This window comes from Rana temporaria, chromosome 11 (assembly GCF_905171775.1).
Source record: "Rana temporaria chromosome 11, aRanTem1.1, whole genome shotgun sequence".
Taxonomy (NCBI): domain Eukaryota; kingdom Metazoa; phylum Chordata; class Amphibia; order Anura; family Ranidae; genus Rana; species Rana temporaria.
This window is the reverse complement of record NC_053499.1, coordinates 52,535,442-52,558,637: the sequence shown is the minus strand read 5'-3', so window position 1 is coordinate 52,558,637 and position 23,196 is coordinate 52,535,442. Positions and strand designations below refer to the sequence as shown.

Below are 23,196 nucleotides of genomic sequence, written 5' to 3'. Positions count from 1 at the left end.
CGCCACCTTATGTTCTTCATCTCCCACTCTCACCCCCCCTATATCCGGGTTTTCCCGGATTTTTGCTAACAAAGGTTCCAGAGCTATTACATATAGGAGAGGTGAGAGCGGGCACCCCTGTCTGGTTCCATTTTTCATTTCGAATACAGACGACATACTCCCATTGACCTTCACCCTTGCCGTCGGGTGACTATATAAATTCTTTACCCATTTCATAAACCTGGGTCCCAGGCCTGCGTTCTGTAGAGTTTCCATCATAAACCCCCAGTCGACTCTGTCGAATGCTTTTTCAGCATCTAATGACATGAGTACGACTGGGGGTTTCTTTTTTGGATCGTGTTGTAACACCAACAGGGTCCTTATGCTATTATCTCTCCCTTCTCTGCCTATTACAAAGCCTGCCTGATCTGCGTTTATTAATTGCGGCATTAAACCCTTTATCCTAGTTGCTAATATTTTCGCATATACCTTCAGGTCTGCGTTTAGCAATGCTATTGGTCGATAGTTAGAGCACAGAGTTCCATCTTTTCCTGTTTTAGGGATAATAGAAATATTTGCCAATAGGGATTCTTTTCTCATTTCCTCTTCCTCTCCTATTTTATTAAAATAGTTACACATCTCTGGGACCAGGAGTTCTTTAAATTTTTTGTAATATTTAATCGGCAGGCCATCAGGGCCTGGGCTCTTACCACTCGGTGTTTCCTGGAAAGCTCTGTATATCTCATCTTGCGTTATTGGAGCCTCTAGTGATTCAATATCCTTTTGAGGGATTTTAGGTAATTTCACTTCTTTTAGGTATTCCCTAATTTTCGTTTTTCTAGTTTTTTCCTGCTCTTGAGATTCGTTGAGCCTTATTGAATATAATGAGCTGTAATAGGTCCGAAAAGAATCCGCAATTTCAGACGTCTTATATTTCACTAGGCCGTCTTGATTTTTTATTTTTTCTATGTAATTTTTTTTTTTTTTTTTCCCTGGATATTTTAGCTAGGTATTTCCCTGGTTTATTCCCCCATTTATACCTCTCTTTTCTAACGTTTTTGAATATGTCCCTTGTTTCAACCTTCATCAAGTCTCTGAGCTGGGCCCTCTTTATAACAATTTCTTGATATATTTCACTTTCCCCTCGCTCTTTATGCGTTTGCTCCAGTTTAAAAAGCTCATTTGTTAAATTTTCCATATTTAGTTTTCTTATCTTTTTTTTCCCTGCTCCTATCGAAATTAGTTTCCCTCTGATGTATGCCTTGTGGGCCTCCCAAACCGTGGCTGCGCTTACTTCGGGAGTATTATTGAGAGTAAAATATTGATCCAAGTCAGTTCTCACTATGTTATCTACCTCGCTGTCCTCTATAAGTTCTTCATTTAAATTCCATGATCCTTTTCTTTGCTCTATCTCTTTAAATCTAATTGTCAATGTTACAGGGGCATGGTCTGAGATTGTAGTTACTCCTATTGATATTTTAACTACCTCTTCTAGTAACTCGTGGTCTACCAATAGATAGTCCAGTCTTGAATATGTTCCATGCACAGAGGAGTAATAAGTATAGTCCCTTTTGTTTGGATATGCAATTCTCCAAGGATCTATTAAACAGCAGCTGTGCATTTTTTTTCCTAATATTCTTAGCTGTTTAATATTACGCCTCTGTGCCCCGGACGTGCTATCCAGTTGGTAGTCCATTGAAAGGTTGAGGTCTCCTGCTAATATTACATGTCCACATTTAAAATCCATTAAAGCATTCAAAATCCCCCTCAGGTATTTGTGTGGTTGGCTGTTTGGGCAGTATATGTTTGCTAGCGTGTATCTTTTTCCTTGGAGTACTCCTTTTAAAAACAAATAACGGCCTTCGGGGTCTACCTTCCTATCTTCTACCGTGAAAGCGATGTTCTTCCCTATTCCTATGGCGACCCCCCTAGCCCTCTTCTTTGGGGAGTCCCCATAGTACCAGGTGGGAACTGCCCGAGAATACAGTCTAACACTAGAATCCAATGTTATGTGGGTCTCTTGTAAAAAAACTATTTCAGCTGAATACCTTTCGACCTCTCTTAATATCATATGCCTTTTTTCCGGGCAATTAAGGCCTCTTACATTATATGTTAAGAAATTTATGTTTGTCATTTCTTTCTTTTTTTTTTTTTCCTTCTATCTTTCTCCAATGCTTGTGTTTTTTCCTGTTGCATGACACACAGATCTACGTCCCCTTTCCTAGTCCTCCCCTCCCTTCTCCCACCCGAACCCCCTCTCCCTCCCCTCCCTCCCCTCCTCCCTTCCTCCTCTCCCCGCCACTCCTGCCTTGCCCCTATGATCTTTGTATGGGGCTTTCTCATCCCCTCCCTCTCCCCCCCTCCCTTCTGATCGATCCTTGACCCTTCGGTCATTTGGAGCTTTTCCTGTTTGGCGCTCTAGGCGCTCTTTTGCTCCTCCCGCTAAGGTGGAATTCTTTTTGGCCCGGTCTCCTATCCCCCAAAAATGGAAACTCTGGGGAAGGAATACTCTCCAGGGCCCCCCCTCGCCCGCCCAGCTTCCGTTGTTTACTATCTTTGAATCTCCCTTTCCCCCCCCTCCCGCCGCCCCCCCCTCCCCCCCTTCCCCATCGCCTCAACATTATTAATCTCTCTTTGGTATTGGGATATCTAGACGCTGACAAAATTCTGGAACTTCCTCTAGGAACCTCAGTCTTGCAGAGATACCATTTTTCCTGCCAATTAGGCAGGCCGGGAATCCCCAATTGTATTGTATATCATGTTCCTGCAGGATTCCCAACAGGGGTTTTAAGCTTCTTCTCCTTTTTAACGTCTCTTGTGACAGGTCTTGGTATATTTGGATATTATGTTGATCATATTCCAATGGCGACTTCCCTCTCAGTTTTCTCCATAGTTGGTTTTTCTCTTCCCAACTTTCAAATCTGACAATAATGTCCCTTGGATAATCTTGTACTCTCTCTCTCGAACTCCTTATCCTATGTGCGCGTTCTATTTTTAGTGGGGAGGTTGTTTCTCTCTCTAATATTGGATTACATACTTTTCTTATTATTTCTGGGAGATCCTCAGCTTGTGTTGTTTCTGGGATTCCACGTATTCTGATGTTCTTCCTTCGATCTCTGTTTTCTTGATCTTCTAATTTATACGCCTGTTCTCGTTGGATTATTTTTAATGTTTTTATTTCATCCTCTAGTTTTTTAACTGAAGTTGCATTACAATCGACTTTTTTCTCCACTTCTTCAACTCTTTCCAGTATATGCCCCATATTTCTCTCCATTTTTTCCATTTGCGATTTAAGTGATCTCTCTAAAGCAGCAAACATTCCCTCCATTTCCCTTTTTGTTGGCAAAAGTGTCATGTCCTGCGTTTCGTCCTTATTTCTTTGTTCGGGGTCTATTTCTTTATCTTTGTCTGTTTCTCTGTCTTGGTCTGTTATAGTCTCTAATAGTGACTCTGAAAGTGATCCTGCGTCCACCAAGGTACTACCAGTCCCTTTTTTTTTATCTTCTTTTTTTTTCTTTTCCTTTTCTGCTTGAGTTCCTCTAGTGGTTATTGCTTTCTCTATTTGTGGGTTGTCTCCGTTTATCCCATGTGTCACAAATTTACACATCGGGCCTGGGCTTTGACTTAAGCGGGGGCCCTTTGGGATTGCCCCGCCTCTCGCTCCTTTTCCCCTAGTGGCCATCCTTCAGCCCTATCTGTCATACAATAGCCCTGGATGTATATCCTTCTTGCCGCACCTGAGATGTGCCTGCACACTTTACCGGTATTTTATAAAATGTCCGTTTTACGGTAGTGGAGAGTGTATGCTACATGTAGCAATACTTATTCAGCTTACAGACAGAGAAAGGAAAAAAAAAAATTGCTGTTTTGAGTTATACTGTATACTGTATACAACTTTCTTACATAAATGTTTATCCGTTTTTAGCCCCGTTCTCTACTCGGTCATATATATGCTGTAACCAGTAACACACAATGTGAACTATATAACATTACTGACTTCTCGTGGGGTTCCACGTATGCTCCACAAAAAAAAACGGATCTCACTGTATCTTAATGAATCCTCACAATAGGAGAGGGAGAGATAGCGGGGGAAGCGGCCGCTAAATCCAAATGATTACAGGTACAGAGAACAACATTAACAGGCATATATCTCTTATGTTACTTATTGTTGTATCTCTGTGTCAGTCCCGGCTGTTGGCCCTCTAATACCAGTGTCCCTTTAAAATCCTCTTTCTTTTCTCTTTTCCTTTTCCCTTTAGTTATTAGATCTTAGTCCGTATTAAAGCCTTGTACTCACCATTCTGATGAATATGAACTACTCACCGTTCTGGTAGTTTTCAAAGGGAATAAAATGCCACATATGAACTGCTGCTGTTTGTTTCGGATCTTACCCTCCTGTTACAGGGATTTGTAGGGCTAGATGTGGGCTCAATCTTTTCTTTGCTTTTGGTGGGGTGGGTTACTTAGGCTGCAAGACAACGTGGTGTTGCTGATGTTAGGTCTCCCTTTCATCTGCCTCTGACCTGCTTGCGGGACCTGTTGATATGCACAGCTTGCCGCTGACCACCCCACTACTGCCCAAGACACCTCCCCAGCGTGGGAACCCGCAAACTCTGCAGAATTAAGAGGGCACGATACCAAACAACAAAAAAAAAAAAAAAAAAAAAGAAAAGAAACTTTCTGTTGCGTCAGGGGGGAGCTCCGGTCCCCATTCGCGTCACTGCATCTTCCCCCCACTCTGCACAGAGTGGCGTAGTATCGTCTCCGAGTACCGCTCTCGCGATACCACACACCCCCGTCGCCGCCGCTGCTCAGGGAGAGAAGCCGCAGCGCACCCGATCGCGCACCTTCCGTGCACCGCGGACGTCCGGGAGATCTCCGGCAGACCCAACCGAGACGATGAGGGCGAGGACTCGGCACAGAGACCGCATTTCCAGGCAGGGGAGAGGGAGGGGGGGCGGTCTATCAGGGAGGGGGAGAGGTCCGGCTCCTATGCATCAGCTGGGCTGGAGAGTGAGGGCTCCCATCTAGCTGCTCTTCCACGCTGACCGCGCCATTCCAAGACTCCTCCCTTTCCCGTGGGTTGGTCCACTACCAGAAGTGTTGATGGTGGACTGCGTCGCTTTAACTGACAATTGTGCGGTCGTGCGACGTGGCTCCCAAACAAAATTGGCGTCCTTTTTTTCCCACAAATAGAGCTTACTTTTGGTGGTATTTGATCACCTCTGCGGTTTTTATTTTTTGCGCTATAAACAAAAATAGAGCGACAATTTTGAAAAAAATGAATATTTTTTTACTTTTTGCTATAATAAATATCCCCCCAAAATATATAAAAAAAAACGTTTTTTTCCCTCAGTTTAGGCCGATACGTATTCTTCTACATATTTTTCGAAAAAAAAAAAAAAAATCGCAATAAGCGTTTGATTTGCGCAAAAGGTATAGCGTTTACAAAATAGGGGGTATTTTTATGGCATTTTTATTAATATATTTTTTTTACTAGTAATGACGGCGATCAGCGTTTTTTTTTCGGTGCTGCGACATTATGGCGGACACTTCGGACACTTTTGACAAATTTTTGGGCCCATTGGCATTTTTATAGCGATCAGTGCTATAAAAATGCATTGGATTACTATAAAAATGCCACTGGCAGTGAAGGGGTTAACACTAGGGGGCGGGGAAGGGGTTAAGTATGTCCCTGGGTGTGTTCTTACTGTGGGGGGGGGGGGTGGCTTCACTAGGGGAAACACTGATCTTCTGTTCATACATTGCATGAACAGAAGATCAGCTTTTCTCTCCCTGACAGGATCGGGAGCTTTTTACACACACAGCTCCCGGTCCCCGCTCTGTAACGAGCAATTGCGGGTGCCCGGCGGCGATCGCGCCCGCCGGGCACCCGCACGGGAGTCACAGACGAGCGGGGGGCGCGCGCACGCGCCCCTAGTGGCCGCAAAGAGAGCCGACGTATAGCTACGGGCTCTCGCCCAGGAGAGCCGACCTGCCGCCGTATAATGACGGTGCACGGTCGGCAACTAGTTAATTGGAACACAGCGGCTGTATGACACAGCCAATGCTCCCAATTTAACAGACAGCCGTGTCGGTACAGGCGAGTGTTCCGGAACTCACATGGTCATACACATGGGCGGACTGACAACTCATGGGGCCCCCAGGCAATAGAAGATTATGGGGCCCCCGGGCAATAGGAGATTATGGGGCACCCAGGCAATAGATTATGGGGCCACACAGTACTGTATACACACATACATACAGTATACACACACAGACACACAATATACACATACAGACACACACAGTATACACACACACACACACACAGCTATAATCTTGGGATTTTTAGACCAAAAGGATGTCGGTAAGGGACATTTCAGTGACAGATGTAAAAAAATCACAGATTTTTATATACTGTCCCTGGTTTTACTGAGGCTGGCAACCCTGATGGGGCCCCCTAGTGGCATAGGGCTGGCATAGGGCCCTCGGGCAGTGCCCGAGTGCCCAAATGGTCAGTCCGCCCCTTGTCATGCACCAGCACAGGTGTCAACTTGATAGCAGCGGCTGTATTCATGTAGCCACTGCATTCCAACTGACATCAATGGGACTGCCTGCATGGGGATGCACAGAACACCTGTGCATCCTGTACTGGCAAACATGGCCTCGTACCGGCTTACACGCTAGTATGCCCATGTGAATGAGGCCTATAATGACAAAGGGCATAAAAGAAATACAAAATAAGACAAACAATGCATATATAGTTGTATAGTCCTTAATTTTAGTGGCCAGTGGGAATTGGTTAAACCTGCATATCTAGGTTGGGAACAGGATTAAAAAGGTTAAATTATAAGAAGATTACTATTCCATGACTCAAGACTTGTGACCATGGAACATGAGTGCAAATCTATGACCCACTGAACAACACTAAAGTGTGTAGTAGTTGCCTTTCGTAAGGGGGGGATACATTTGGAATAGAAGCAAACAATAAGAGCCGGTTCACACAGGGACGACCTGGGATCCGACTTGAAGTCTCCCCAAGTCGTCCCAAGTTGCGCGGTTGAGAAAATCAATGGAAGTGAATGGAGCCGTCTTAATGTACACTACTGAAGTCCGACTTCAGAAAAGGTTCCTGTACTACTTCAATCCGACTTGTAGGCAACTTGTACCCATAGATTTCAATGGAAGTTGCCTCCAAAGTCGGATCACTGTCTTAACTGAAGCAACAATACAGGAAGATAACATACATTTCTCAGGCAAACCCCTCCCTCCCACAGAGCTGATTGTTGTTTGATTGGTCACTGGAAAGTCTCCTGTCCTGGAGGCGACTTGAAGTTGCCTGATGATTCATACTCAAGTCGTGTCCAAGTTGCCTCCCAAAGTCGTGCTGGAAGTCGTGTTGCCCCTGTGTGAACCGACTCTTAGGTCACGTACACACGGTCGGTCCAAACCGATGAAAACAGCCTGAAGTCCAGTTTCATCAGTCCAAACTGACCGTGTGTACGGCGCATCGGTCTGTTGTCCTTAGGACAAAAATTAGAGAACTTGCTTTAAAATCGAACCGATGGACGGCTGACCATCGGTCAAAACCGATGGTTAGTACACAAAAGCATCGGTTCAAAACCCGCGCATGCTCAGAATCAAGTCGACGCATGCTTGGAAGCATTGAACTTAATTTTTTTCAGCACGTCGTGTGTTTTACGTCACCGCGTTCTGACCCGATCGGTTTTTGAACTGATGGTGTGTACGCACATCAGACCATTGGTCTGCTTCAGCGGTGAACCGATGAAAACGGTCCGTCGGACCATTCTCATCGGATGGATCGACCGTGTGTACGCGACCTTACACATTGACAACAAAGGGAAAGTTTGGCCAATTATCTGGGAAAAAATACACATGTATACATTCCAGTATCTAAACAGCCTAAAAAAGGCACTGCGATACCACTGGAAAGATGATATGAGCTTTATATTGTGTTAAATACCATCAAGCGTGCAATTTATTAGTGGTATCACATACAGTGATGGAGCAAGCACTCTTTGAGGTTGGTGAGCATGCCTGCCCAGTCTTGATGAGAAAGAAACCTCCTCATCGTTAAATTCCCATTGTTCCATTGGAGAATTTTTTTTTTTTCTGGAAGGTAGAACATATTGAGATATTGGTAAAAATAAGAAAATTATTTCCCTCACCTCTGGGATTTAAAAGACAGAGCTTTCAAAGTGGGTAGATGGCCACTCAGGTGTGAGCAAATAGTGGTGCTGGTAAAAAAAAAGGTATTTCATTTGAGCATACCTATGAGGCCCCGTACACACGACAGAGGAACTCGACGTGCTTGGCACGTCGAGTTCCTCGTCTCGTTTTGGGATGAAGCCGCCGAGGAGCTCGGCGGGCCGCCTTCTCCTATAGAACAACGCGGCCAACGAGAAAATAGAGAACATGTTCTCTATTTTCTCGTCGAGCTCCTCGGCGGTTCCATCGAGCCAAAACTGTACAGACGACAGAGATTCTCGGCAGAATCCGGGTTTTGACCGAGTTTCTCGGCGAATTCTGCCGAGAATCTCTGTCGTGAGTACGAGGCCTAACTCTTTGTAATAGGAACGATATACATGTGTTGGGGGGGCGGCAAATGAGCCAACTCAGAGCTAATGGAGAAAGATCTCAGTGTCACCAGAGAGCCATTACCCATCCCGAAAATCCACTCCTGTTATGAAATGCAGTTAAGAATTAAGGGTCCCTCAAGTAACAGCCAAGGAGTGAGGCTACTGAGGACAAACTGTATTTCTTTTTTATACAGATACCAAAGATGGAGGGACTGATTTACAATCATATTCAGTGTAGCAATGACTCTATGACAAGTGAACCACAAAAGTTCCTGGGAGATGATAGAGCAGTACAGAAGAAGATTCATGGTATATCCAACCCAGGGGTATGCCACTGTGCAAATCTGGCTGCCAGATAATATTGCCATAGATTAAGCAGCCAGAATCTACCCATTCTCTGGAGTCTGTACAAAAGAACTCTCAAGTAGAACAAGAGCTTTAGCAATGTAGACATTTTAACAGCCATGTCTCTGCCTAAAAAAGATAAAACAGATGGACTACAATTTAAGCAGATTTTTAATGCAGGTGAAACACTGGAGGCTAGTTGTATTAGTAAGTGGATTGAAATGTAGATGTATTTGAACCTCAAGATAGGGCAGAGTGCGGAGAAACCAGGTAAAATGAAAATGACAGTAAACCAACAAGTCAAGGGAAGGAAAATAATTGACAATTCTGCACACTAAAGCCGCGTACACACGATCAGTCCATCCGATGAGAACGGCCTGATGGACCGTTGTCATCGGTTAACCGATGAAGCTGACTGATGGTCCGTCGCGCCTACACACCATCGGTTAAAAAAACAATCGTGTCAGAACGCGGTGACATAAAACACAACGACGTGCTAAAAAAAAACCAAAGTTCAATGCTTCCAAGCATGCGTCGACTTGATTCTGAGCATGCGTGGATTTTTAACCGATTGTCGTGCCTATCAACGCTCAGTTTTGTCCTATCGGTTAGGAATCCATCGGTTAAAATTTAAAGCAAGTTGGCTTTTTTTTAACCGATGGTTAAATAACCTATGGGGCCCACACACGATCGGTTTTGACCGATGAAAACGGTCCATCAGAATGTTGTCCTCTGTTTAACCTATCATGTGTACGAGGCCTTAGAGAAGTTCACCCATAGGCCAGACATGTCATGGAACAACTTAAAAGTAGAGATGAGGTTTGGGAGAGAAATCATAGGGTTCGTTAAGAACAGTAGAACATCATCTGCATATATACTGAGCTTATATTCTGTATTGCCTTTGAAATAACTCTGATTGCACAGGCTAAATGCTTTATGACAAGTGCAAAAAGAAGGAGTGAATAGGGGCACCCGTGTCTGGCACCCCATCCAAAAATCAGAGTGTAATAGTTGGAGCACAGTTTAATGAAGGAAAATCATTCAGGAATTTGTTTTAAAGTCATATTTGGAGGGGAAAGGTTTAAGATTGGGCCTTCTAATGCTATGAAAAGCCTTGTGTATGTCAAGGCTTAAAGGGGTTGTAAATGAAACATTTTTTTCCCCTAAATAGCTTCCTTCACTTACCTCATCCTTCGATTTTGCTTTTAAATGTCCTTATTTCTTCTGAGAAATGCTAATTTCCTGTTCTTCTGTCTGTAAATACAGACAGTAATGCAAGGCCTTCTCCGTGTGGAGAAAGCCTCTTGAGGGGGCGAGCAGGAGGGTCAGGACGCCCCCTAACACACAGCTTCTTTCTCTATCTGCAAAGTAGAGAGTGTCCTGACACTCCTGCTCGCCCCCTCCCGCTCAAGAGGCTTTCTCCACACCAGGGAGAAAGCCTTGCATTACTGTGTGTAGTTACAGACAGAAGAACAGGAAGTGAGGATTTCTCAGAAGAAATAAGGACATTTAAAAGCAAAATGGAAGGATGAGGTAAGTGAAGGAGGACTGCACTAAGGTAAAGGAAGCTATTTAGGGGGGGGGGAAATCCTTTACAACCCCTTTAAAGGAGAGAAAAAGTTGTCTGTAATCTGTTTAGAAGGAATAAAGTCCATTTGGTCAGGGGAGGTCAGTGTGGTATAATCTGTCAGCTAGTATTCCACCAAAAATGTTTAGATTTTTATTGATGACTGAGATATAATGATAATTAGGAGGGAGGGTAAGGTCTTTGTTAGGCTTAGGGATTAAGGACATATTGGGCCAACATTTCCTTAAGAAAATTATTGCCTTGTAGAACGTAATTATGCAATTTAGCTAATTTGGGTGACAATATTGGGGCAGATAGTTTTCTAGTAAGAAATCAAGTATTCATTATGTCCAGGTTCTGTAAGGGTTTTCGTGGATTTACTTATGCCTATAATTTCGGTTTCAGTTCAGGGGGCATTAAGACAAAGTCATTGCTGATCAATGAGTTGAATGGAGATGCCATCTAACCAGGCTAGAGATTCGGAGAAGGGCAAATACGAGTGGGGAAAAATATTTCTTCTTTGGGGTGGGAGGAAGTTTGACCTTATGATTCTGAGGTTCATAAAAGAGTGGTTTAAGAGAGCTTTTCGATGTAAAAGGTAAACATACAGAAAGCTGAGTTACCAAGTAAATTAATCCAGCCTTGGACCAGTGCTGGACTTTTTCAGTGTTTTCTAAGAGAATGGTATTTAGTGCTAACTGTTTTTGTGTAATTTGTGGTAAAAGGAGGGGAGACTAAATGTAGGTTTGTAAAGTTTATCCAATTCCGCTGTAAGAGAAAGTACTGTATGGCACTGGTTCTTAACCCTGTCCTCAAATACCCCCCAACAGGCCATGTTTTTGGCAATTCTTTTAGATATAATAGCTGTCCAAAATATCAAGCCATTGACTTGGATTTAAAGCACTTGTGGTATACTCTGAGGTATGGAGACAGTGGAACATGTTTATTGCTTCTGAAGAAGGCCTGAACTTGCTTAACTGCTTGCCGACCAGCCGCCGCAGTTTCACGGTGGCAGGTCGGCTCTGCTGGACGAGATCACGTAGATCTACGTCATCTCTCCCAGCAGCCAACAGGGGCACGCACTCCTGACTCCCGCGCGCGTGCCCAGCGGTCGCGATCACCGCCGGGCACCCGCGATCGCTCGTTACAGAGCGAGAACCGGGAGCTGTGTGTCCTGTCAGGGGAGAAATGTCAGGGGAGAAATGCCTGACCGACTGTTCATACAAATGTATGAACAGTGATCTATCATTTCCCCCAGTGAGTCCACCCCCCCCTACAGTTAGAACACACCCAGGGAACATACTTAACCCCTTCCCCAACCCCTAGTGTTAACCCCTTCCCTGCCAGTGGCGTTTTTATAGTAATCAATGCATTTTTATAGCACTGATCGCTATAAAAATGCCAAAAAAGTGTCCGAACTGTCCGCCATAATGTCGCAGTACCGAAAAAAAAAAACGCTGATCGCCGCCATTACTAGTAAAAAAAAAATATTAATAAAAATGCCATAAAACTACCCCCTATTTTGTAAACGCTATAACTTTTGCGCAAACCAATCAATAAAACGCTTATTGCGATTTTTTTTTACTAAGAATATGTAGAAGAATACATATCGGCCTAAACTGAGGAAATTTTTTTTTATATATTTTTGGGGGATATTTATTATGGTAAAAAGTAAAAAATATTCATTTTTTTCAAAATTGTCGCTCTATTTTTGTTTATAGCGCAAAAACTAAAAACCGCAGAGGTGATCAAATACCACCAAAAGAAAGCTCTATTTGTGTTAAAAAAAGGACGCCAATTTTGTTTGGGAGCCACGTCGCATGACCGCGCAATTGTCAGTTAAAGCGACGCAGTGCCGAATCGCAAAAAGTGCTCTGGTCTTTGACCAGCAATATGGTCCGGGGCTTAAGTGGTTAAAGTGGTTGTAAACCCAACTGAAAAAAAATTAATAATGAGCTAGTATGCTTATTATGCATTACTTACCTCCGATCGAAGCCCCCGCAGCGGTCCTCGTCTCCTCCGGCTGCCGACATGTAGCACGGGGCTTGCTTCCCAGTATTGTGGCTTGGGCGCTGTGATTGGCCGGAGCCGCGATGACGTCACTCCCGCACATTCGCGGGAGCCGCCAGTAACGGCACACAGACTGAAGCAACAGCACATAGATGCCATTGCTTCATTTTCCCCAAGCACTAGTGCTGTCAAATGGGGCGTGTACGCCGATTTACGCCTAGAATGCGTAAATCAGCGAGATACACCTATTCACGAACGTACGCCCGGCCGTCGCAGTAAAGATACACCGTTTACGTAAGGCGTTTTCAGGCCTAAAGATATTCCACCAAAAAGATGGCGCAGCCAATGTTAAGTATGGACGTCGATGAGATACGCTACGCCTGCCTAACGTTAGGCGCGTCTTTTTGAATCGAATTATAAATGTTCATTATAACACAGAACATTTTCCAATCTTTTTGAGTTAATTTCCACTTTAATGTGCTGTATTATCTCAACATAAAGAGATATCTACCTCTTCTTGCATTCCTGCTCCTCTTGCTCCTGTTTGCGCAGGTTCATCAGGTTTGCCTGTGCCTTTCCCAAGTCAGTCTTGGTCCTCTCAAGATGCTCGATGAGGTCCTCATTAAGCTGTCTCAAGCGATCATTTTGAACTCGTGTCTCAAGTTGCTCACTGTTTAAAGATTGTAACTGATTCTCCAGCTGTTTCATGATATAAGACAGAGGTCATTACTCAATTTAACACAAGCTATGCAATATGAAAAACAATTCACAAACATTAAAAACACACATAAGGTGGGAGAAAGTGTAATAATTACAGAAAGAACTGGGGAAACAAATATACATTTTAAGTGAATAAACTGGAATACACAGATGTAAAAAAAAAAAAAAAAAAAAAAAAAAAAGTTAAATGTTTTCACTTTACTCAAGAAAGGAGTTTTAAAGGTTTAGGTCTTATGCACACCAGGGCTTTTGTAAAAGCTTTTCTACTAGCACGCCGGTTTTTGCCATCGCATTTGGATGCATTTAGGTGTGTGAAGCACTTGGCCGTTTATTTATTTAATTGGCAAGAATATTAATTAATTCTGGCCATTGAAATTAAAAAAATGCTTCGTCATTTGAAAAAGATATACCAGTTCATATCAAGCTTAAAGTAAATCTGTACTTTGCCCATACAAAAGGTTCCTTTTCACTTCTGCTGTGCAATTGAACAAACTTTCCTTTCCTTCGCTCTGCCAACACTCAGTTTGCCTATCAAAGCCCATTAAAAGTCACAACCTGGAGCCTAAACAGGGCTGAGGGCTTTCTTCTGCCCATCACGTGGCAATGCTGGCAGTCAGAGCTGGCAATTGCCAAGCACTAGTGCTGTCAAATGGGATAGGAAAGGAGCGAGCCACATGCTCCCCCAAAACCAGAGTTACCAGGTACACTATATTACCAAAAGTATCGGGACACCTGCCTTTACACGCACATGAACTTTAATGGCATCCCAGTCTTCGTCCGTAGGGTTCAATATTGGAGTTGGCCCACCCATTGCAGCTATAACAGCTTCAACTTCGGGGGAGGCTGTCTACAAGGTTTAGGAGAGTGTCTATGGGAACGTTTGACCATTCTTCAAGAAGCACATTTGTGAGGTCATGACCTGATGTTGGATGAGAAAGTCTGGATTGCAGTCGCCGCTCTAATTCATCCCAAAGGTGTTCTATCGGGTTGAGTTTAGGACTCTGTGCAGGCCAGTTAAGCTCCTCCACCCCAAACTTGCTTATCCATGTTTTTATAGACCTTTCTTATGCACTGGTGCGCAGTCATGTTGGAACAGGAAGTTCCCAAACTGTTCCCACAAAGTTGGGAGCATGAAGTTGTCCAAAATGTCTTGGTGTTCTGATGCCTTCGGGGTTCCCTTCACTGGAACTAAGGGGCCAAGCCCAACCCCTGAAAAATAACCCTACACCATAACCCCCCCTCCACCAAATTATTTGGACCAGTGCACAAAGCAAGGTCCATAAAGACATGGATGAGCGAGTTTGGGGTGGAGGAATGAGACTGACCTCAACCAGATAGAACACCTTTGGGATGAATTGGAGAGGAGACTGAGCCAGGCCTTCTTGTCCACATCAGTGCCTGACCTCGTAAATGCTCCTGGAAGAATGGTCAAACATTCCCATAGAAATGCTCCTAAATCTTGTGAACAGACTTCCTAGAAAAGTTGAAGCCGTTATAGCTGCAAAGGGTGGGCCAACTCAATGTAAACTATGAATAAGCACTAAAAAGTTTGGTGTGAAACGCGCAAGTTTTTTACCCCGCTTGCTGTGGCATGCTTTTTGTGTGTATTTTTGATTTTAAAATAAAAGCAATTTATTTTTGGAGTGCGGCTGTCCAGAACGTTTGTCCTTCATTTTGCATCATTGCATGCATTGCCAGCACCCGTGGCTTTGGATCAGGTCAGGAGACTTTCTGATTAGTATCCTAGAGCGGTGATTTCTCTTTTTCAGTTTGGGCTAACTCAATATTGAACCCTACAGACTAAGACTTGGATGCCATTAAAGTTCATGGGCGTGTAAAGCAAGGCGTTCCCATTACTTTTGATGATATAGTGTATGTCACGTCACTTTCCAGGGAGAATGGTGTGGTAGGACAGTGTAGGGAAGATAAATAGGAGTGGCTGCAGTGGCCAGCCTAAAGTGAGCTAGCTGCATGGCCCTGTATGAGCCAAGCATTTTAATTTAACAGACATGGGAAGAAGAGTTATGGGGCTCATAGATAGGAGGTGGCAGCCACAAAAAAAATCTAAAGAATTTAAAAAAAGGTGCATGCAGAGTTCCTGCTCAAATACAGAGGGGAATTCCTGAGATCACAGGCATTTCCTGAATGAGTTACTATAGAAGGTGTGCTCTTATCAGAGGCATATATCCCAGCTGTCCACTTTGTGTACCTACAGTCTTCTTTGCTTATGTCATCCACAGATCTTTAGCATTATTATTTTTTAGATAGTACATTTTTATTGAGGGTTTACCCATTAAACTTTATCTGAAATGCTAACAGAGTTGGATGTGGGTGGCTTTGGATGTTCAGACACTTTTTAATTATCCGTTCCTTTTCTCAAGCCTGAAGTGACCCAAAATTGCCTTTCACCATAATAAAACAAGAAATGTGTGGCAAATGTGTCTCGGATGCAAGGTGGGCCTTCATTAAATACCCCATGGAAGTGGAAAAATAAATGGTAAAGGGGGGGGTGTGTGGGAATAGCAAGACAAAGAAGAAACTGTAGTCTCCTCCTCACCATGGCGGACCAGCAATGCCAGTTCTGCCAAGGGTAAGATATACCTGGGGGGATAAAATACACCCTGAAAACAAGAACCCGGTCTTCCCTAGTAGCAGGCAGGTCTTTGGGACTACTGGAGAAAGAGGAAGACTGCTGACAGTCCTTAGGTCCCCAACGACTTGGATGAGTTGTAATAAGAGCACTTAATGATATTAAAACCCTCCTTACATATGCCACAGCTTTACTAGGTATCAATTTGGATATATATCCTAAAGAATATAGAACAATTGTATTCCACACACTAGTAGCAGCAAGACTCACTATAACCAGCCCGTGGAAATCCAAGGACGCGCCCAACTTATTGACAATTATAGCTAGAATCAATATACAGGCCCAATACGAATTAATGCTGGCTTATAAAAATTATTCCACTACTACATTTAGAAAGAAATGGTTAGCTTGGATCACCCATCCTAGAGCATCCAAATACTTAAGAGTGTAATATTTAATCTATTGTCAAGTTTGAAATACGTCAAAGTCATATATATGCTTACCCCAGTTGTAATGTATTATCCTGGACCTACTTTATTGATCTGTGTAGCAAGTTTTGTTAAGTTCATTTAATTTCTGTGTGTATGTATGTATGTATTGTAATAGTGAGAGTCCAAGTCACTATGAAAAGGGAGCAAAAACGGACACAGAATCTGCATGTCAGCGGACTGCAGGACTACACAGCATAGTTTTTAAACGGAGAAAACTGTTTTGGCAGCTTTCTCCGGGTTTTTCTAAGCTTGGATGGGGCTGTGTAGTTTGGAGATCCTACAGAGACTTGGGCGGGATGGGATCTTCAATCCTGTGTCCAGATCTTGTGATTAGCCAGCAGGTTGTGTGTCCAGGTGAATATAATGAGGGACTGGTGAGAACAGAGTGGAGAGGAAGGTGGAGTGTGTGCAGCTGGCTGTTGCTGCAAGGCAGACCTGTGTGTGGGGAGCTGTCTGTCTACCCTGCAAGACTACATCCCTTGTGTGGGGGGGACTTTGTGCCGATGGACTGAGAGGCTAGTAGACCTGGGGTGGCTAGTGAGTCCAAGAAGGGCTGAAGGAAGTCCTGAAGTCGGGGAGACAACAGACTGGAGAATCCTGTAGAGGCCAGGAGTGGGCCAAGGTTTAACAGGTACAGCCAGGCTGAAGTAAGCCTAGGAGCCAGCAAGCTTGGCATTTTGTGTTTGTGAACTGTATTGGAGAAGAACCCCTGCGTGGGAATCCTATGAATGGACTTTTTATTTTGTTTCCCTTTAATAAAAATGGGCTGCCATGCCCTTAAATCTTACAACTGGCTGCTGTGGACTCGCTAACAATCGCATTTACCACTTAAGCTAAACCCCCAATGTTTACAGTATGTATGTATGTGTATGTGTATGTGTATGTATATATGTGTATACATTTTCTGTTTCTTTATGATTTTATGATACAAATAGTTAACTCAATTGGAGGCCTAGTCATGCCTACAGATTGAACCCGATAGGGGTAGGCTGGTACAGGCTACCAAGTACTGTATTGTTATAAGAACAATCGTATGAACCAAGGTAACTCGGTTGGTTACTAAGGATTAATGTGACAATTTTAATCTGTACTGTTAAGTAAATACTTTCAATAAAAATCTATTGTTAAAAAAAAAAAAGTAGATGTAAACACTCAATAAATTATATTTAGTTTGCTAAAGCAAAAAAAAAAACCTCCTTACATAAATTAAAATTAGAAAAATGAAACATTAACCCAACAAAACACATCTGTCAGAGCAGCATTGTTAACCCTTTCAAATAAAAAATTAAAAAGGCATTTCTTCTTCTCTCTTGACTTATGTATGATGTCTTCCTTTTGTCTAAAGAATTGACCATACAAAAGGATGTCCAATGGTTTCTACAGATTGGAGCTGTGGATGCTCAGGGCTTTGTGCACCTTATCATTTTCAATAAGTGATTTGTTAAGAAGGGTGTTAAATAAATCCTGAACCGTGGATTGGATATTGTCCCGTTACATCCAGATGTTGTTAAGGCAGTGGTTGTCCTTCAAATTATCCAGGTGGGACCACATTGATTGAATATACAGTATGTATGCTGACTCCAAACTGCAGCTTACCAATGCATGCAGCCATAGGAGAAAAGGGCTGACTCAACCTAATCCAGATGTTTGTGAATATTCTGCAGGCCAACTTTGGTCTCAGACATGTTTCTCTTTTGGGACTCCATCTTGGTAAAAACACTTTCAAAACAGTTACCAGAGAGCTCGTAGCAAACACATGCGCTCAGATCACCATTTCAGCATCAATATAATATTTCCAAAACTGGGGGGTATATTTAGGAAGCCATGAACGTGACATTCATCAAACATTTCTGCCTGTTCCTGAACTATGTGTTTTAAATTACAATGAACAATTCAACTGCTGTAAATGTTTGGTGAATTTTCACGGCTTTATAAATATGCCCTTAGATGCCTTTCACTATTTCCAGTACAAAGCAAGAATGAACCTAGACTCGACTTAACATCTAGGTGTGCACCCAAGCAAAAAATAATGTACATACCAGGTGTTTTTATAAATTAGCTCCAAACACAATTGAACTGAATATTGGCATGGTTCCTAAATAGCTAAATTAGAAAGAATGTCTGGACAGCCGCACTCTGAAAAAACATTTCGGTTGCCTTTTATTGGTAAAAAAAAAACTTTAAACACCACACATCACAGCAAAAATAGGGAATGCAGCCGACGCGTTTCACACTATTGATTAGTGCTTAGTCACAGCTATGACTAAGACAGTCCAGACATTCTTTCTAATTTTGCTTTGTGCATTGCCGGCACCTGGGATTTTCTGAGAGGACACGGATTGTTTCCATAGACGCATCTGGAGCGGTAACTCTATTTCTCTAGTTCCTAAATAGCTGCAGGTATCCTCTACCTTGTTTGCAAGTACCAGTCATGCATACTGAAGTTGACAACAACTGGAAAATGCAAAGAAGTCTAAAGACTAGATTTAATTGTACAATCCTCCAAACATAGTAGACAAAGAAAATGGATTACAGAGAATATTTTAAAGGAATGTTAATAATAATAAAAGCCTGTAATAATATTTGAAGAACATTAGTCATTTGTTATAAAAAATGTAGCTGCTAATTAATAAATAAACACTCACTAGCATAGGTATCCAGCGCTGTCACCACAAGAGCCAATCCTTCACTGTTATTCGGGTCCGTGGCACCACCATCTTGAATATGGAAAGCCAGCTGTGACTCCCTGCTGTTTCACAGCTGGTTCCCCACTGCAAATGCATGAGATGTGCTGCACTTTTGTACTGATCCCATAGACTCCTGGGACTCGTCACAGGTTCCAGGAGGTTGCAGGCAGGGAGGCAATCTGGGGGCCAACCTCTGCTATTCAAGCCTAGCAGAAGTGGGAGTGGGTACCTGTCAGAAATAGGTACCTTCTCACAGAAAGGAAAAAACAAACACTCAATAATGGTATAAGAGTGCGAGAGAAGAAAAATAAGTAGGAGTTTTCACTTTTAAGTGAAGTTCCGCTGAAAAAGTATCTGAAAACATGGAAACGTCCTATTTTATGCTAGGATGAAGCATTGCAAATGCATTGTGTCTCTACAGTATAGGTAGATTGCAAGTGGGCAAATCTGCTCAAATTTTCTTGAATAAATAAATGAATGAATGAAAGAATGCTTAAGTACAGCATGGAATATAAACTCATGGAATAATTGCATTTGTCAATGTATTTGGCCAGTGAAAGGCTAGCCAGAGGGATCAGAGAATGTTTAATATTCATACATGTTTCAAATATCTTGTTCGGTCCAACAGAACACTCTGATAGCACAAAGTCTTCTTGTTTAATCAATGGTGGTGAGAAAGAAGGATATATATAGCCACAGTGCTGCATTGTCTTAGGGAAGCAATAGCAAGCAAGTAAAGCTGGCCATACATGGATCGAAATGTGGCCAGCTCAACAGGGACCACCCTAATTTAGATCCATGTGTGGCCACTGTACATGAACAGAAGTAAATTATCCACCAATCGACTTCTGTTCACCTTTCCTGTTGATATCTTGCTAGATCAGGGCAGCAGGCAATAGACTGCAGCGCTGATCTGTCTATTCTGACAGTAGGGGAGACTCCCCGTTGTCAGAATGTAATGACACAGTAGAGAAGATTCCCTCATCCAACGACTAAGTGGGAGGGGGATTCCACTATCCACATTAAATGTGTGGATGAGGGTAATGGAGTTTTGTGCAACTGGCTGGATGAATGAAATAAACTGACCCATGTATGGCCAGCTTCAAGAACTCACTTTGTGGTTTGTGAACAGTCATTATTGGATGTGAGTGACTGCCCATAGGCAATCCACCTTTGGACACCACAATACTTTTTTATATTGTCTCAGGAAAATTATAGGACTATGGCTTGTGCACCAATATGCCTGATCTTTCAGATTTGGCTTTCAAACCAGGTCATAAACTATAAAATCAGATTGCACAATCGCTTTATAATCTCTTTTAGATCTGCCAAAACAATGCAATATGACAACAGAACTAAGCAATCTACTGATGTATGAAGTCAGGAGGGCCCTTGCATTATGTAGTTGATGGCAGATCTAAAAGGAAAACAGAGTTGATGTAAGCTTGGACAGCTATGGGTGATCACGTAGCATTCAAGTCAATGTAAGCTGTAAACACTGCTGTGGTAAGTGACACACAATTGCATTTAATTTGTGTGGAGTGTATGGATCTTACAAAAAGATGAACAACTTCTATGTATTAAATTAGTTACTGTAAACCAGTCAGGGACTGGACCCTACCAATCTCTATACGGCAGATCTCTGTAATGCTGGAAAATAAAAATTCTCGTCCTAATGTCTACAAATATGCCCCCTCCCACCTCTAACCAGAAGCTAACATGAATGGTTGCAGAATGCGACCCTTTGCCTTTACAATAAAGACAAAAAATGTCGAATGACAGTCGGATTGTCTGCATTTCTGTCTTCACCCTGAGGTTTATGGCCTTAAAGAATACATGACTGAGAAAATATAGAGGCTGTCATTGCGGATTACCAGAACCAGCATGAAGATCAGCACATCTGATGTTAACGCTGCCTCTGACTTCACCAGTTGCATGTGTAGCAATACCCCCGTAGGGGCTGCTGGATTAGGTTTGGGTCTGCCGTTACCCCACTGTTCACCGTATCAAAACTCCAAGTCTAGGTTAGGAATTTGAATATAAATGTGATTGCCAGTCACTTCATTCCTTTTCTTAATGCTGTATTCAACACCTTTAGTAGGAAAGAGGGTAGAGGGTTAGGGGAAGCTCAGATTTCTTTTTTGTTTTGCAGATCACTTATACTTTCTTGGATCCAGAAGATAACAGCTCCAGTCACTGGATCTTTGCGACAACCGGATAGGCCTCTCACACCGACCTAGCAGCTGGTATGAAGCACGGACCAAGTCTCTGCCACAGACTTGAGTGCTAAGTAGAAACTCCTGGATAATCACCTGCCACAGGATTGTTTAGCCAGCAGTCATTTAGATAGATGAGCTACACAGTATTAGAACCTTTAAGCCATCCGGCAATACTGTGAAGTAGGTTAACTCAAGTGCATCCTTCAAACGAGTCACCAGGCCCTTCCTGAGATACCAGCCTTCAACCCGGTCCTCTCCAGCAAGGGTCCTTCCCTGGAGTGTTCTCTGCTTGAGTGGCTTCTTCCCACGGGACAAACAGCACAGGACCACCTTCCGTTAATTATGCCCAGCCAGACTTCTGGGCCTTTTTGCGGCAAACACAGCAGCATAGCCTCAGGCCTGGCAAGCCATGAGGCCGGAACTCCTCTCTAGCACATCCTCAGGCCAACTGGGCCCGAGGTGAGAGAGCAATCGCATGGCTTCTCACCCCTTAAATATCCTTCCCCAGCATGCCCAGCTACAAAAAAGCTCCCAATTGGGCGGTTTCTGGGGAAAAGATATCCAATGCACTTAGCCTGTTGCGTTTCTCACACTGGCCTGTGACAACAGTGCCGTCTACAGGCACAGTGGTAAATGTGCACAACACAACTAAACTGGGACAAAAGCAACAATTTACACAATCACTCTGAGCTAAAGCAGATAACACTAAATCTACTGATAACACTAGTCAATAGAAGCAGGGCACTACACATGTTTGCCCCATCAAAGTCAGGAAAAAGATATATAACTCTTAAAATCCACACTAATCGCTTGATCTATACACTTTTTTCCCCTAGGGCTGTCTTGTCTATAAACCCACCAGGTGCAGATTTTTAGGTATTTTATGTGAATAGTTTTTTACTTTTTTTTAAAATATATGTTTGCTATATTTAAGGATAGATATGTGGGCTTGTGTTTTTCAGAAGTTAGTATGTTTGGTTGTGTTGAAATGTTGAATTTTTTATTAATTTTTTGTAATATTGCTGTTGTAAAGTGTAAAGTGTACCTTGATAAATTTCATTGTATATACACAATGACAAAGTTTTATCTTATGTTATCTTAGGGGTCAGAAAGTATTGAGGTCATAGATAGCCAGGGAATGGGAATTTGCAGATCTATAAACAGCACTGCCAGCACCCCCAGTATTTTCTTTATCACAGGTATCGTTTGACAATTCAAGGAATAAGAGGAAGTACTGGAATATGGAATAGGAGTAATAGGAGATGGTGCTCTGTACCTGTCGCTGTCGCAGAACGATGCCCTCAAGCTCTTGTTCCTTCCTCATTAGTTCCCTCTGCAAAGTGGTTTGTCTGTCCTGTTGTCTGGTGGAATCCTGCACATAAGAACAATGTAATCAGTCAGATATCAGATATCATGGTAACATATTTTGACAGAAGACAAAGCCCTGTCTAATGCTGGCCACATACCAATTAGATTTTCCTTTGGAACAGCTAGATTTACTAATAATTTGAACCCACCTGATAGGATCGATATTGAGTGGATTAGTTAGACATCGGCACTGCATAGTTATTAGTAAATTTGTCAGATACAATCTAGGGATTTGATTTATGTCTAGCAAAATCCTCTTACAGTCTTCACTTCTCTGAGATATGCTGACCTGAAGGTTGTTCAATACCTAGGAGTGGAGTTTTGGGAAATCCCAGTAAAAGGAAGGAGAGCCTCAGAGATCCAGAGGAGAACAGGAGAATAGTTTATAAGTGCTTGAGAAGTGCATTTCATGTAATAGGCAATGGCGTAGGCTGAGTTAAGACATGCGTGCCTGAAAAGCTGGGTGTGGTGGAGATCTAAACACAATGTGGGTCTATTGGGAATGGCTTTATATAGAAAAGGTGTGTAGCCTTGAAGGTGGGATTATTTTTCATAAAAAAGGACAGCAAGATTGACTTTTGAATATGTGCTTTTGTTTCTCCTGCATTGATGCCTAC

General features: G+C 42.8%; 1 protein-coding gene across 1 annotated transcript in view; it reads right to left on the bottom strand.

The window, feature by feature from the left end:
* Positions 1 to 23,196, bottom strand: part of CRACR2B (calcium release activated channel regulator 2B) — a 70,429-nt gene that overhangs the window by 4,358 nt on the left and 42,875 nt on the right. The window contains exons 7-8 of the mRNA XM_040328521.1: positions 22,488 to 22,583; positions 13,016 to 13,203 (exon numbers count right to left, since the gene is read on the bottom strand). Of these exons, the coding sequence (XP_040184455.1) occupies positions 13,016 to 13,203; positions 22,488 to 22,583 (284 nt within the window). The remainder of the gene's footprint in view (positions 1 to 13,015; positions 13,204 to 22,487; positions 22,584 to 23,196) is intronic.